At 35.6% G+C, this 16,792-nt stretch overlaps 2 protein-coding genes across 35 annotated transcripts in view; one reads left to right on the forward strand and one right to left on the reverse strand.

Moving 5' to 3' along the window:
- Positions 1–16,792, reverse strand: part of trip6 (thyroid hormone receptor interactor 6) — a 72,871-nt gene that overhangs the window by 36,396 nt on the left and 19,683 nt on the right. For 8 of the 34 annotated variants that reach the window (XM_073908314.1, XM_073908299.1, XM_073908296.1 and 5 more), the window contains exons 1-5: positions 16,657–16,761; positions 12,122–12,249; positions 10,296–10,391; positions 10,063–10,185; positions 6,895–7,179 (exon numbers count right to left, since the gene is read on the reverse strand). The gene's annotated coding sequence lies outside the window, so the exon portion shown is untranslated. Of the gene's footprint in view, positions 1–6,894; positions 7,180–7,407; positions 7,445–10,062; positions 10,186–10,295; positions 10,392–11,143; positions 11,389–12,083; positions 12,253–16,656; positions 16,762–16,792 lie in introns of those variants that run through there. The other 26 variants (XM_073908317.1, XM_073908301.1, XM_073908285.1 and 23 more) reach the window with 19 other exon arrangements.
- Positions 2,931–13,883, forward strand: bcl6b (BCL6B transcription repressor). Its single transcript, XM_001332966.9, has 12 exons — positions 2,931–3,068; positions 3,707–3,771; positions 4,843–5,053; positions 6,919–7,152; positions 7,811–7,954; positions 8,638–8,815; positions 9,275–9,498; positions 9,602–9,714; positions 9,806–9,946; positions 10,049–10,179; positions 10,287–10,424; positions 12,107–13,883. The coding sequence occupies exons 3-12, from the start codon at positions 4,854–4,856 to the stop codon at positions 12,254–12,256; spliced, it is 1,653 nt and encodes a 550-aa protein (XP_001333002.2). The 5' UTR covers positions 2,931–3,068; positions 3,707–3,771; positions 4,843–4,853; the 3' UTR covers positions 12,257–13,883.

Consider the following 16,792-nt stretch of genomic DNA (forward strand, 5'->3'; position numbering starts at 1 on the left):
CTGCCCCTGACTAAAGCCTGTATTACGGACTCTGAACCACGCTGCCTGCCCTTGACTCAAGCCTGGTAATCACTCTGCCTCTGTTATCTGCTAATCATCGTTGAGTTGTATGTTGTATGTTCGCACACCGTGCGAGGTGTTGATGTTTAAGTGTGACTTAATAAATACTGCAAAATGGATCCCTCCGTGTCAGTCTCCCCGTTACAATGATATTATTTCTAAGTTTAATCACATATCTAATTTTTTATATATATTATTGCTTCTATATTCCTGTTTCTAAGAATACCTTGCAATATACACTCTAGAGAATGCTGGGTTGTTGTATTCCAACATTGGGTCTAATTTGGACAAACCAAAAAATATAAACAAACCAAAATTGAAATAGAATTAGAAAAATTTGGACCTAAGTAAGTCTAAACAACAACCCTACATTCTATGCATATATAATTAATACTGATATTAATTCATTTATTCGTTTGTTTTCCTTTAGCTTAGTCTCTATTTCAGAGGTCACTACAGCAGCATGAACCACCAACTATTCTGGTACTATTCTATTCACACGCACGCACACACACACACACACACACACACAGGCACTCATACACTATGGACAATTTAGTTTATTAAATTCACCTATAACGCATGTCTTTGGACTATGGAAGAAACCGGAGCAATAATTATAATATGGATTTTAATAATTCACTCATTTTCTTTTCAGCTTAGTCCCTTAATTAATCAGGGGTCGCCACAGCGGAATGAACCGCCAACTTATCCAGCATATGTTTTATGCAGTGAATGTCCGTCCAGCTGCAACCCATCACTGGGAAACACCTTTACACACTCATACACTACGGCCGATTTAGCTTACCCAATTCACTTGTAGCACATGATTTGGACTTGTGGGGAAAACCAGAGCACCTGCACGCAAACGTGGGGAGTACATGCAAACTCCACACAGAAATGCCAACTGACCCAGTCGGGAATCGAATCAGCGACTTTCTTGCAGTAAGGTGAAAGCGCTACCCACTACACCTCCGTGTCGCCCTGTATTTTATTAATACTTATTTATAATTATAATTAATTTATATATAATTCAGCTTTGTCCAATAAAGTTTTACATAAAAAAGAGAAAAAGACACTTTCCTAAAAAATATTAGTCTAATTGTGCATGTTTATTATTATTTTGTAATTATTTTATCATCCAGCAGGCAATGATAATTTTAAGTTGCAATATATAAATATCACACTCGTATAAGTGTGATATGGCTGTATATTGGCACTAGTTGGAGGCGTGTCCCACCAGTGACAATATACAGCCATATGGCACTGCTACGAGTGTGACATTACAGTTATACAACAGTACAACTGCATCATCGTGTGTATATATAAAAAAAGAAAATCCAACATGAAGAGTCTCAAAATTCTTTTGTGAGAGTAACTACTTTCTTCTGCCGTTCATTCACGTCTACAGCTGACGTCAGAACAACAGAAACCATTGCTTCTTCACCAACGTCTATTTAGAGCTATTTGAATGATTTTCTAGCGTAATCTCTAAAGTGATGACAAAACAGGTGATTTTGCTCACATTTTAAGATTAGGCTAACGGCATGAAATGCCATCAGTCTACAGAGATTTCCCAGTATTTCTAGTGCAATCAGATTTTACAATAATTAACCCTGAACAAGCCAAAGCAAATGAAACACTACCAGATTACTGTGGTATAAATACAGCACTAGAACATACAAAAGAGAGAAATCAGCTGTTAGAAAGTCACTATTCTGTTCTGTTATGTGATTTGTTCAGCTGTTGTTTAAACTTACACTGAGAAAATCCTCTCCCCTTCTCCCCTAAGGACTTATTATGCGATCTCTGTCACCATCGTGTGGCAGAACGTCAAGCATCTTTAATCCGCTCTGTATGACAGGCTGATGACCGCTGATGCACTTAATCTCCGAAATTATGAATATTTCAAATAGGCTATTTTTATTTATAATATTTATAAGAATATTTATAAATAAACTGCATGGTTGCAATCTAAATAAGTACAATCTAGCCTAAAAAAAAACTCAAAAGTACAATATGTTGTCCAACAGCTGCAATATTTGTCAAACTGTAGTGAGTTTATTGATCTTCTGTCACTCTATGTGGATGGAGTAATACAAAAAGTGAAGAGGCTGTACGAGTTCTGATATTGAACCAGACAGAACTATTATATTTTTTCCTTTATAATAATATATAGGAATTAAGATTTTGACATTTTGACATTTTTGCTGCAAACTTTATCTAAAATGCATGAGAATGCACAGCTCTAAACTGCCTTTATATTTGCCTGGTCATTGTTCTCGCTCCTCAAAAGATAAACTTGTCATTACATTCATTCAGCAACCTGAAGTGTTTGCCCAAACTTCCTCTGAGAGCGTTTCCCAGTCCTGGACAGTCAGTGTGTGCTGTGCATTTTGCTCTGCTGCACTCCTGGACAGAGCTGACAGGACTTCTGATCCTCCGACAATACTGATCATCCCACGCAGGTCAACAACACACTCCAACACACAAACACACATTCCCTGCATTCTTTGCTAAATCCACAAACCACACGCTACATGCATCAAACACACTCGACCCACTTTCCTGTCATCATTAAATACAAAGCCAGCTAATATACATCTATAAATACTGACACACGGGAGTTTGGAGCCTCTCCCCGCTGAGCGTCCCGCGCGTGGGCTGCAGGACAGGAGGACTCATTGGGGCTTTTCACCCCCTGATCAGAGACCGTCTACATTCTGACCTCAGCCATTGTAAGAAACAACAGAAAACTGACCCCAGAGCAGTTTGAAATGGCGGCTTCTGCTAACACAGGAAATAAACACCCTGACTGAATGAGACTTCCTGTGCTGCTTTATAAAGGAGAGTCTCTGTTGGGTCAGATCGGTCAGTTTTCAGAGACATCTGAGTGTGAGAGAGGTTTGATAGAGGGCTGTATGTGTGTGTGTGTATGTGTGCGGCTGGGATCAGAAGAGACAGGCTGTAAGAACAGGGCGGTTTGTTTCTCGTCCCTGCTGGTCGGGGTGAGTCCTCAATTAAACCTTTTATTTTTTTTTGCATGTCTAGATTGTGCAGATGTTTTATTAAAAGCAAATTGCTTTAATTGATAAATATGAATAAGGAATTTCATTTAAATGCTTTGAATTATGTATGTATGCATTGCTGTAAAATGTACAGTAATACTGGCAATTTTGGTTGCCAGCAATTTTATTTAATTGTAAAATGTAGCAAAGTTGTAATTGTTAATTTACAGTGGAAGTTTGGCAGTAATACTGTAAAAATGGCCAGTAATACTGTAAATTTTACAGCCTTTTTTTACATTGTTACTATTTGAGTGCTACATGCTCTAACAAATGCAAAATGTGGAAAAAAGCATCCTTACTCAGCTAAAATACAAATGAAGGCATGACATTTTCATTTAATCAATGCTTTCAAAATAATTAGCTTTACTTTGCATTTGTTGTGATGCATTTGCTTAACTTTTATTTTAAAATGATTTTTCTTTTAATTTGCCCATTAGACAGTTTTGCTAGTACCTGGAGTAATGCAATACTAATAAGTATCAGAGTCATAGCTTTTGTAGAATGATTGTGATATTGGTAGTTGCTTCATAACGGTTATTATTTTGTATTTGATTACTAAAATACTTTTTTTATGGCAGGTACGAGTAGGGAGCTGGCCTCCCCAAATTGATGCTTCTGAACCTCATTTTATCATCATTTTCAGGTATGTGGTAATTCTTACTACTACTAGACATATTTTCTGATGTTTATAAAGCTGCACAGAACTATATTATACAGTGCCCAGCATATATGAATACAACCCCCACAAATCTCTCATTGGAATGAATATTTTCTATAGGAAGATTTTCAATTCTATAATTGTGTATATACATTAGTTTAGTCAGTACTGAAGCCAAATCTGAAGCTTATCTAACAAAATAACTTACATTAATGGTTTAAAAATTAGTAGCCCAAATTTATGTCAGGGAAAATATTAAATAAATTTTCAAAAATAGAAAGAATTAAGGAAAACAAAAAGTATATCAAGTTTTTGTTGCAATTTTGCAGTTTGTATTATTATTATTTTTTTCATGAATTTAAATCTTTCTATTTCTAAAGATGTTCTGTGGCTAAAATATTATTTTAATAAATATATCCGTTATATATAAATATACCCATATTCACTGAGAAATGGATAGAAATTTATACTGAGCACTGTATATTTCACCTTATTATGATTCATTCAATATTTTATTCTTAATTTAATTGTTGTATGAATATATTTCTAAATGCACCGATTGAACTGTAATAATATTATAATTATCCAAAAATATTATGTGAATACAGTACACTTAAAAAAAGGTTCATTGGATTTACTCAATTTTTTAAGGCAAGTGGTTGCAAACCATTAATAAGGACTGAATTTAAACAAAACAAATTAAATTGAGTAATGTTCAACTTAATTTGCTTGTTTAAATTCACCTCATATAAATTGTTTGCAATCGCTAACCTTAAATAGTTTAGTAAATCCAATAAACCATTTTTTCAGTGTACCTTTTAGTTTTTCTGAACAAGTTTCTTCTGCTCACTAAAATGCAATAGAACAGTGACACTGTGAAAGTAAATCAAAGCTGTATTTTAAACATCATTACTCTAATAATGTTATATAACTATTATTATAACTAATAATCTATCTTATCTATTTAAATCATTCCAATAAGCGAATTTAAAAAAATCTATATGGCTTTGTCTGTATTTTTAATGTGTATATTAATAGATGAAATTTTTACAACAGATTAAACCCAGATGGAAGAAGAGCACCGAAGCCCCTTTGCAGCCGCACACGTGATGGAGATGAAAGGCTATGTTAAGGAGTTCACTCGCCATTCCAATGACGTGTTGCTGAACTTAAACGAACTGCGGCATCGGGACATCCTTACAGATGCCACCCTGCTGGTGGGCACCACCAAGCTGCGCGCTCACTGTGCCGTGCTCATCGCATGCAGGTCGGTCAACAGGGAGTGCCATGTGCAGCATTCACTTTCTTGCACCCTCCCTCACTACTTCTTTCCAGCCCCCCTCTGCCTTTTTTCCTGTTTGTGCCAAGATTTGTCTTTGTTTGAAGACAGTGCGCTCATTCCTGCATGAGATCATATCACTCTCTGCCCTGCGGCACTCATCTATTGTCTCACAAGTGTATTGTTTCAGACAAGACAGACTTCTGTCAGACTTTCCAGGCGGTTATTTCTTTGTTTATTTCAAAGGAACACTTCATTTTTTTAACAGTCTCAATTTACAACTCCCCTAGAGTTAAACCGTTTTACCATTTATTAGTCCATTTAGCTGATCTCCGGATCTGCCGGGAGCACTTTTAGTTTAGCTTAGCATAAATAATTAAATCTGATTAGACCATGAGCATCCTGCTCAAAAATATTATATAATTTTCCTATTTAAAGCTTGACGGTATTCTGTAGTTACATCATGTACTAAAACAAAGGGTGATATTGTTAGGAACTATACTCTCTTTCTGGTGTATAATCAAGGAACTTTGCTTCTGTACCATGGCTGTAGCAGGGCCAATGATATTACACAGATTCAATCTGGTGTAGGGCTTGGTGCTTGGGACTATTTCAGGCACTGCATGACTTCATTGCACCTGCTCCAGCCAAGATACAGCAGCAAATGTTCATTTACGTATAGATGTACTTCAGTGCTGTTAAATACTTGATGCTGATTGGCTGATGATCAACTAAAGTGCAACGCCCAATTCACACGGGGCTTCAGCACCAACGCTTGACAGAGGGCATGTCTTAAGTTGGGGCTGACGTGATTGTCATAGCAGCGTCAGCCAATGAAATTAGTCACCAATGGGCCACTGTCTGAGCTGGTGTATTTGCATAAAGCGATCTGATTGGCTGATGCTTTCGCCCGGTCGAAATGCTGAGAAAGTCCCAACTTCTGCAGCAAGCAACGCCACTGAAGCGGCGCCAACGGATCCACAATTCAGTTCGGCAACGCCAGATGTCACTCATTCAAAATGAATGGGAAGTGTTGACGCTGATGCCCCGTGTAAATGGGCCGTAGGTTCTTCCTGGCCTGTATATGAATACACATCTAAAATAGAATCCAAGCAGGTTTTGATCACTACACCAAACTATTTCAGATATTTCATAATTACAGCTGTCAAAAATCAAATCAAAACCAAACTAAAGGCTTTGGATTAGACATCTAAGAAACTAGTACTACACTCAAGAGTGCTTTGAGGACAAAAAACTACACTGTAAAACCCAAAATGTTAAAAATCATTTGAGGAAACAGATTGCAACAAACCATTTAAGTTCATAACCTAATCCTAATGAGTACTGTGAACTTCCAAATGAATCCATTTGAGTAAATGAAGCAATTTGAGCACAGTAAAACCTAATAAATGAAGAGAACTCAAACCAACTGAGTACTGTAAAACCCAATCAGTAAAGTCAACTCAAACCGTTTGAGGAAACCGATTGCGACAAACCATTTGAGTTAAAAACTAATCTATATGAGTACTGTGAACTTAATCCATTTAAGTTGAGGTAATGAGGTATTTAATGAACTCATTACCTTCGACACAGAGTTCAAAACAAGAATGAACTAATTAGTAAGAATTAATTAGAATTAACTTTTAGTAAGTTTTGAGTTAACTACACTTATTTCATTTAATAAAGTTGACTGTTGGGTTTTACAGTGTGACCAATGTTTTGAAATACACTATCTGAACAGTCGTTTCATAATAACTGACTACATAACTACGGGTGTGAGTGTGCTTTGTATTCTAATAATAAAACAACACATTGTTAGTAGTACTTACATAAACATCTGTGCTTTCCCACAGCGGGTTCTTCTACACTCTGTTTTCTCGCCGCGTGGCTGGTATTTGCGGTGAGCAGGGGTTTTCTCTGACTCTGCCAGAGGGTCTGGATGCAGGCAGTGTGTCACTGCTGCTGGACTTCATGTACACCTCCTGCCTCCCCCTGACGCCACGCACTGTACCTGGCGTGCTCACCGCTGCCACCTATCTGCAGATGGAGCATGTGGCAGACACTTGCAGAGCCTTCATCCAGCACAGGTAAGGCTAAAGTAGAGAAAGTGGAGTCTGGTGGGTGCATAAAAGTAATATTACTTTGCAGTAAAAAAAAAATTCTGACAATTTCTGGTGACATGAGTGAAAAGGTTTAAACTAATTGTATCAAAGATTTATTTTATTTAGGTTCTAGCATTGAGAGTCCAGACACTTTCAATTTTTATCTTTATCACTTTTTTTTGTTTGTTTTTGGAACATATAATTCACACAGAAATGAAAATGTAGTCATCATTTACTCACCCTCAAGTGGTTCCAAATTTTTACAAGTTTCTTTCTTCTGTTGAACACAAAAGAAGATATTTTAAAGTCAGCTCAAAACCAGAAGCCACTGACTTCCATACTCAGACAAAAAATACAATGGAAATCAATGGTTACAGGTTTTCAGCTTTCTTCAAAATATCTTCTTTTGTTTTCAACAAGAAAGTCAAACCAGTTTGGAACAAGTGAATGAAGAGTAAATTAAACTATGACAAATCTACGCAGTACACTACGCATACTTTTCAAACTACAGTATTTATTTAATCATGATTATCACTAATTGTCAGAGATTCGTCCTATTTTGTGTGCCATATACATCAAAAGTTCAGCAAGCGGTCCTGAATGCATGCCAATGAAACTGACATGTTTGTTCTTTTGTCTGCAGTGAAGGGATCTCTGCGAGTCCCTCTCTGATGGAGCCAGTCTTCAGAACAGCCCTCGGTGGACGTTCTCCACCTGCTCATCCCACTGTCTTCTCCCCCTCCAGGCCTACAGCTGAGGCTGAAGATCCCATCCCAGACCGAGCCAGGTAAATGGATTATATCTAACAATACAGCATCTGAATGCTTTAGACACTTATGCTGTATCCCATGTAAATATACATATATCAGAATGATTGTTCCGCTTTGAGTTTTTTTTTCTTTTTTAAATATTTCTCAAATTATGATTAACAAAGCAAGGAAATTGTCAAAGTATGTCTGAGAATATTTTCTTCTGGAGCAAGTCTTATTTGTTTTGTTTCGACTAGAATGCAAGCAGATTTTAATTTTTTAAAAGCCATTTTAAGGTAAAAAATATTAGCCTCATTAATCAATTTTTTGATAGTCTACAAAACAATTTATCATTATAAAATAACTTGCCTAATTACCCTAACCTACCTAGTTAACCTAATTAATGTAGTTAAGCCTTTAAATGTCACTTTAAGTTGTATAGAAGTGTCTTGAAAAATATCTAGTCAAAAATTATTTCCTGTCATCATGGCAAAGATAAAATAAATTATTATTTAATATTATTTAATAATAAATAAATTATTATTATTAGTTATTAGAAATGACTTATTAAAAGTATTATGTTAAGAAATGTGTTGAAAAACATCTTCTCTCCGTTAAACAGAAATTGGGTAAAAAATAAACAGGGGGGCGAATTATTCAGGGGCTTAATATTTCTGACTTAAACTGTATATATAAAAAAATCCATTAACTGTGTGTTCAGGATTCCAGATGAGAGCTTTGCGTCGCTAGATCCAGGAACTTGCCAAACTCCTATTCCCAAGACTCAGACTAAATTAGAGGACTCTTCACCATGTACACCAGACAGTCCGTCCCAGTCCAGCGGACAGCCAAACTCACCAGCAGAGTCCAGCGGGTGCAGTCTGTCTCCGCAATTAAAGGTGTGTGCAACTGTGCATACAGCGGTCAGTAAGAATTTTATACAAAATTATACTTTTAAATAAAATTTGTAAATATATATAATATAGACATTCATATTTTAATTCAGAAAGAATACATTCAATTGATGAAAAGTGACTCTACAGTATAGAGTATACATATAGTATAATGCTAGTATAATGTATATTGCTTCCAATCATTTTTTTTCTGTTCTTTTGGATTGATAGTAATAATATTATTTCTTGAGCAGCAATTAAGGATTTCACACTGAAAACTGCTTTTGCCAACACAGCCTAAAATATGCTTTTGTGTGTGGTGTTGGGCATCATAATAGGCTTCTTGCAAAAAACAACAAAATCTTACTGACCCACAAGTTTTCTAATGTGGTAATAATTTTTGTTTGTTTTGCTAGACCAAAATAATTTGTTATTTACTAATTTTCTACTAATTCATCCTTACAGAAGCGATCTGAGTCGAAACTCACTCCTGACCCAAAGGCCTGTAACTGGAAGAAGTACAAGTATATTGTCCTCAACCCTCTGTGTGCCACACCTATAAAAGAGGAGGGGCCTGAAGAGGATCGGCATTCACAAAACCACGCCCCCTTCACCAGTGATAGGATGGAAGCCGCATCTAAAACAACAAATAACATCTGGAACGGAGAAGAGGCGGGACTGAATGACAGGTGTGTGAAAACCAACTTCTGATGTGACTATTTATTAATGCATTAAGTGTGAAATGAACAAAACTGCCAGTGCGACATTTTAACTGTTTTTTGATTCCCCTAGGAAAATCTTGTCCCTTCCATACAACACATCACAGCAAAAGATATCTTTCGCTCCCCGTCATGTTGTGGAGCACACTTTGCAGCCTCTGTCCCTTTCCATCAGTGGAGATCAAGGTTAGCGAGCACCTCTTAACTTTACTATAAATAAATATGCTAAAAACACACAAACTGATCTCATTTTTTTCAACCTCTTCTTTTATAAAAGGTCTCTGCAGTCCTTATGTTTGTAGCCAAATAGCCAATCAGGGTCATTTATTGGGCCAACATCCAATCAAGTTTGAGAACCTCTCTACACAGCTCAGTTACATTGGAAACCAAGGCACACACACCAAACCTTCCAGCTCAGGTGAGAAAATTAACTTATGCTGATTAAACAATATAACTTCTTACTTCTTCCAACCGAAATTCTTGATGCATCTTGATGATGAAGTATTGTTGTTGTTTCCAGGGGACAAGCCTTACCGCTGTAATATATGTGGCGCACAGTTCAACCGGCCTGCGAATTTAAAGACTCATTCCCGCATTCACTCTGGAGAAAAGCCGTACCGCTGTGACACATGCGGAGCCAGATTTGTCCAGGTACAGCTGCACAGAGTTGCATGAATTACTTTTATTATCAAGCATTTAAACATCACAAACTAAAAACAATGTGTGTGTGTGTGTGTGTGTGTATTTTTGTGTTATAGGTAGCTCACCTGCGTGCCCATGTTCTGATCCACACTGGAGAGAAGCCGTACCCGTGTAACACCTGTGGGACCCGCTTCCGGCACCTGCAGACGCTGAAGAGCCACCTGCGCATACACACCGGCGAGAAGCCCTACAGCGTCAGTATATTTTATATATGCTTTAACACCAGAATATTAACAGAACATGCCTAATGTTAAATCATTTGATGATGCCAACTTAAAAAATGCAAAAAATGTCACCTATTTATACATAGATAAATCAAAATGATAGGCCCTGCTGTAAAATGTGCATTATTTTAAAAACATAAATGTGATGTTTAACATTTGACACATTTCTACACATAAGAAGTTTAGTCTTAAAAAAATAATTTATAATAGCTCATTACTTTTGTCTTTGCAATAATGACAGTACATACAATTTTACAAGTTATTTTGCAAGATACTATTATTCAGCTTAAAATTACATTTAAAGGCTTAAAGTAGGCAAATTAGATTAAAATGTTACTGACACTCAAACAATAGTTTATATATTCAAAAAACTTGTCAGGCATGTTTAGAAAAGGAAAAAGGGCAGCCACATCATGCTATTTTATAGTCTTATTAAATCTCTAAACATTACTACTTTACTCTAGGTTTTATCCAACAGTCAGGAAACAATTTTATAAATATATATAATTTACATTTATATAAATTATACATAATATAAATAATAAATCATTAAAAACAATCATTTGATCAGTTGTTCATTTACATGTTTCTATTAAATGTTTTAATAAGTACAGGCCAAAAAAAGTAGTCATCTTTTAGCTTATTACCTGCCTATTATATTAATATCATTATTATATTATTGATATTACCTGGGGCATAACAGTGGTGCAGTGAGTAGCACGATCACCTCACAGCAAGAAGGTCGCTGGTTCGAGCCCCGGCTGGGTCAGTTGGCATTTCTATGTGGAGTTTGCATGTTCTTCCTGTGTTCGTGTGGGTTTCTTCCGGGTGCTCCAGTTTCCCCCACATGCTGTACAGGTGAATTAAATGAGCTAAATAAGGCCGTAGTGTATGGGTGTTTCCCAGTGTTGGGTTGCGGCTGGAAGGGCATCCGCTGCGTAAAACATATGATGGATAAGTTGGCAGTTCTTTCTGTTGTGGCGACCCCTGATTAATAAAGGGACTAAGGCTAAGCCAAAAAGAAAATGAATGAGTGATATTAACTGTTTATTAGCATTTATGATGTATGATTTTATTCTACATCCTTATTCCTACCTAAAATTAACTACTACCTTTCTAACTGTCAATAAAAAGGGAAATAGTAGTTTATTGAGTTCAATATCTTAATTAGCTACAAAGCTTAAAATAAAGTTTGATCTTTACATAAATATATTAGAAACACATTACAATAAAGTAATATATTTACTAACATGAACAAACAAACAAGTAACAAGTAATTTATTATTAATCTTTGTCAGCATTAGTATAAAGTCCTACATTGTTAGTTCTTGTTAACTCAGTGCATAACTAATGTTAACAAGCACAATTTTGGATTGTAATAATGTATTACCGAATGCAGAACTATGATTAATAAATGCAGAACAAGTATTGTTTATTATTAGTGTTATTAAATACACTAACTAACATTGACTAATAAACCTGTATTTTAAAGGGTAAAACTTTTACACTAAACAATGCTAGAATATTCCCATAATTTAACATTCTATTTTCACAAACATAGTTGTAAACATTCAAATAGACACTTTGCTTGCATTTAAAGTAGAGCAAAGCTACGAGCTGAAATCTCACTCTTTGCTAATCTTTTCTTCCAGTGTGAGAAATGTCACCTGCACTTCCGTCATAAGAGCCAGCTGAGGCTTCATCTGAGACAGAAGCACGGCGCCATCACCAACACCAAGATCCGCTACAAGGTTCTGGCAGATCCGTACCAACCTGCACCCGCTCTGCTTCAAGCCTGCTGAAAGACACAGGGGGAAAATCTCAGGCACCATATAGATAAATGCTCATTCTACAGACAGGTGAATCTCAACACATTCAGGAGGATCTATAAAAGAGTATTATAAAGATTTTAAAGAGGTGGAGTGCTGCATTCGAGGAGAAGGTTATCTATAAATATACCAATGAATGTAGTCATCCAAGAATGCAGCACTCCTGCACTAGATGTGCTGACTATTACTTATTATTTTAGATTATTTATTTTGCTTTGCATACCTCATGCTATTTAACCATATTTTATGCTGTTGCAAGTATTTTTTTATCATATTGGCCACTTTTTCTGTGGCAGGGGAAATATCAAAATGTCAATAAATGTAAAAATGTATAGCCCTACTAGGATGGTAACTGTTTCTCAAGGGACAAAAATATAATAATTTTACATTATTTTGCACAACTAGCCCACCAAACATTCAGGTCAGATGTTTGCCTTGTGTAAATAAAAGGTTGTTTACATTTATTTCTTCAAATTCCCAAATTAATTTAGCAATTGGAAAGATAAAAAAAAAATCAAGACAACTCTTTTATTTTTTATTTACTTATTATTTACATTTTATTCTGCTGACTTTTCACCACTCATGATTGTTGTTTAAGTTTTATGGTGCAAGTTTACCATAGAAATGTAAGTTGCATGCCGTTTATTGGTGTCGCAATTCAAGTTAATCCACAGCGCCACACACATGCATTGGTTGAAATTATTTTTATTCATTTTGCTGTAAAAAATATACAATAAAAAGGTCATTTTAATTGTATTTTTATTAGGAAACAGATTTTTATTGGCAGTTTAAATTTTTTACTAAAGGGAGACAGCTGATGCGCCACATATTTCTGGTCAAAGAGCCACATGTGGCTCCCGAGCCATAGGTTCCCTACCCATGTTTTATACTGTGTATATTGCTTATTTTCGCCAAAATAATTTTATATGTGGCAAAAATTACACACTGTGCCTTTAAACAGACGTCTCTGTGAGAAACAATTATCCAAATAGGGCTTAAGACAGGTGAAATGAAAATATTTCATGAAGAGAGAAAGAATATATACATTTTTCGTTGTTGTTGTTATGTTTTAAAGATGGCCTGTGGGAGTGTAGTTTAGTAGGAGTTTAAGATGGAGATGCGAAAGGTAAAAAAGGACATCTTGTGAAAGGTTATAAAGAGAAGATAGATGAAAAGGGAAGTGTAATGTAGGAAGTAAGCATGTTTGAAAAAGAGGAGGATGTTTTTTTTATGTGGTCATTTTGTTTCCTTTTGTTTTTGTTGCATAGCAGACCAGCCAGAATGACAAACTATAATAATATAACCTCATATTTACCAGTTATTCAGTATGTTAATGTACTAATTTAAAAGGCCTGGAGCCTCTTTTTGTTTAAGTAATGAGAAAAAAGTGTGTAGAGGATTAGCCTCACTAATATTTAATAGACCATTTCATGATGTTTATGGTGTATAATAGTTTGCAAGAGTCTAAGCAGGTTGAGGACTCACACTCAAACGAATATACATGTAAAGAGTGATGATGATGATGATTTCAACAATATTGTGTGCTATTTTGCTGGACAAAGACCTATTTTATATAAATTAAAGTTAAATTAATTTCTCATTCCGTGTGTGTGTCTCTGTGTCTCATCCTTTTCTTCATAATCACATAACAGTCCCTCATTTTTAAAAATCTGAATGTAGTCATTCAAGGAACTTAAATAAATATTTCAACGCTTGTTTGATTCTTGGAGGCCATAAGAACAAAGAATTGACCTTTTAGCCCTTCCTTCCTGCGATTAGCTCACTACTGCGACCCCTCGACTCGGCCTAAAGTGTCTCAGTTTCTCTACGGGTGGTGCTGAAGCAGAAACAATGGAGCAGCTGCCACCTGTATCCGGTCCTATAGACAAAACCTGCCACACACACATAAACTACACTACCTGTCTGCCCATATATGTACATATATTTATTCATGAGGAACTTTTAATTCACACTAAGACAGGAATAAAGGTAATGTTAGCATCCACATCAACGTGCAGTATTATTTATAACCTTCATAATGCATTTAAAACTGATTTGACCTGGAAGTGATGTACAAGACTTCCAAAAAAAAACTGAATAGATTTTGGTGAGGGAACTAAGCTTCAAGTGTTTTAAGGTCCTCAAAATATCCATTCATTCATTTTTCTCCGGTTTGTCCCTGATTTATCAGGGGTCGCCACAGTGGAATGAACCGCCAACTAATATGCTTTATGCCCTTTATGCCGCAACCAAGTACTAGAAAAGCACTCGAAATACAAATAATGTATTTAGTTCAATGTCAGTTGTATAAATGTATCGTTCTTACAGTTGCTTTTAAACAGATAGTTCACCCAAAACTGACTATTCGCTTTTCATTTACTCAACCTTCACTTGTCACAAAGCTCACAAAGATTAGTTTCTTTCTATTGTTAAACACAAAATAAGACATTGTAAAAAATGTAGGAACAGCCAATAACTTACATGATTTTTGTTTTTTACTATGTCAATGGTTACAGGTTTGTAACATTCTTCAAAATGTCTTTTTTTTGTTCAACAGAAGGAAGAAATTCAAAAAAGGTTTGAAACAATTTGAGGGAGAGTAAATAATGAATAAATGTTTATTTTTGGGTGAACTTTCCCTTTAAGAAATATAACAAGTAGAAGTCAGAATTGTTATGCTTGTTTTCTTTTTTAAATATTTCCCAAATTATGTTTAACAGAGCAAGGAAATTTTCACAGTATGCCTGATAATATTTTTTCTTCTGGAGAAAGTCTTATTTGTTTTATTTTGGCTAGAATAAAAGCAGTTTTAATTTTTTAAGCCATTTTAAGGACAAAATTAATAGCCCCTTTAAGCTATATTTTTTCACGATAGTCACAGAACAAACCATCGTTATACAATAACTTGCCTAATTACCCTAACCTGCCTAGTTAACCTAATTAACCTAGTTAAGCCTTTAAATGTCACTTTGAGCTGTATAGAAGTGTCTTGAAACTTGAAAAATATCTAGTCAAAGATTATTTACTGTCATAATTCATTCATTTTCTTGTCGGCTTAGTCCCTTTATTAATCTGGGGTCGCCACAGTGGAATAAACCACCAACTTATCTGGCACGTTTTTACGCAGCAGATGCCCTTCCAGCCGCAACCTATCTCTGGGAAACATCCACAAACACTCATTCACACACACTGACTACGGACAATTTAGCTTACCCAATTCACCTGTACCGCATGTCTTTAGAATGTGAGGGGATACGGAGCACCAGAAGGAAACCCACGCAAACGCAGGGAGAACATGCAAACTCCACACAGAAACGCCAACTGAGCCGAGAATCGAACCAGCGATCTTCTTGCTGTGAGACAACAGCACTACCTACTGCGCCACTACTGTCAAAATGGCAACGATAAAATAAATAAGTTATTAGAAATGAATTATTAAAACTATTAAGTTTAGAAATGTGTTGAAAATGTTTTATTTCCTTTAAACAGAAATTAGAGAGAAAAAAATAAACAGCGGGGCTAATAATTCTGACTTCAACTCTATCTATCTATCTATCTATCTATCTATCTATCTATCTATCTATCTATCTATCTATCTATCTATCTATCTATCTATCTATCTATCTATCTACCTACCTATCTATCTATCTATCTATCTATCTATCTATCTATCTATCTATCTATCTATCTATCTATCTATCTATCTATCTATCGAATGCTAATTAGAAAGTATTAATAGTGTCCATTAAAAAATCTATGAGAGTGTCTATCTATGTGAGTGTGTGCCTGCTAGAGCATCCCCTGCCTTTTCCCCATTTCACACCCACTTTTGGACTTGTGATAATAAACATATATACGCCTATTGATGAATGACTACAGCATGAAACACATTTATTTTTTTATCTAAAAGTGAAAATTAGCAAATAAAATGGTTTAATTAAATTAGTTTGTCTGATAAACTTAAAGTAATATTTATTTTTTATTTATTCAAATTAGATTTTACCTAAGTATTCATTTTTGTTTTTCTTTTTAAAGATGTATGTCTTGATTAGAATATGACATTAAATATTGACAGGTAAATTATTATTTTTCTAGATTTTCCTAAATCAACAACCATATTTTTAGACATTTATTTTATAAGTTGAAATCATAAACCACTCCTGGCCTCCTTTTCCAAAAGGGGTATTACTTTTTTAAACAAATGTAAATGGGCCTAGTTGTTTATTATCTTTAAGCATCAACTGAACTTGCCGCTAGGGGGCGTTCATTTTACACCAGTAAAGACAGTTAATCTTTACTGACGGTGGTTAATCTTTGCTGACACTAGTTTAACGCATGGCAGCCTGCTGAATGTGCTTTTATTGTTGCCTTACCTGAACCTTCCGCACGTGTAGTTTATAAATGATCAGGACATCTTGCCACATGCTGGAAGAGAAATGAAAACTTCATGCTGTCTCGTGAGCTCGTGAGCGCGCGCTGGAGGCGGAGCTTCGAGGAAACTAAACCAGC

Source organism: Danio rerio, chromosome 7, assembly GCF_049306965.1.
Source record: "Danio rerio strain Tuebingen ecotype United States chromosome 7, GRCz12tu, whole genome shotgun sequence".
Taxonomy (NCBI): domain Eukaryota; kingdom Metazoa; phylum Chordata; class Actinopteri; order Cypriniformes; family Danionidae; genus Danio; species Danio rerio.

What these genes read in the sequence shown, in the direction of transcription:
- bcl6b (XM_001332966.9), top strand. Translation starts at nt 4,854, where the DNA reads ATGGAAGAAGAGCACCGAAGCCCCTTTGCAGCCGCACACGTGATGGAG. An exon ending in AGAGCCTTCATCCAGCACAG is followed by an intron (nt 7,153 to 7,810) that starts GTAAGGCTAAAG and finishes TTTTGTCTGCAG; the next exon opens with TGAAGGGATCTCTGCGAGTC. An exon ending in GTCTGTCTCCGCAATTAAAG is followed by an intron (nt 8,816 to 9,274) that starts GTGTGTGCAACT and finishes TCATCCTTACAG; the next exon opens with AAGCGATCTGAGTCGAAACT.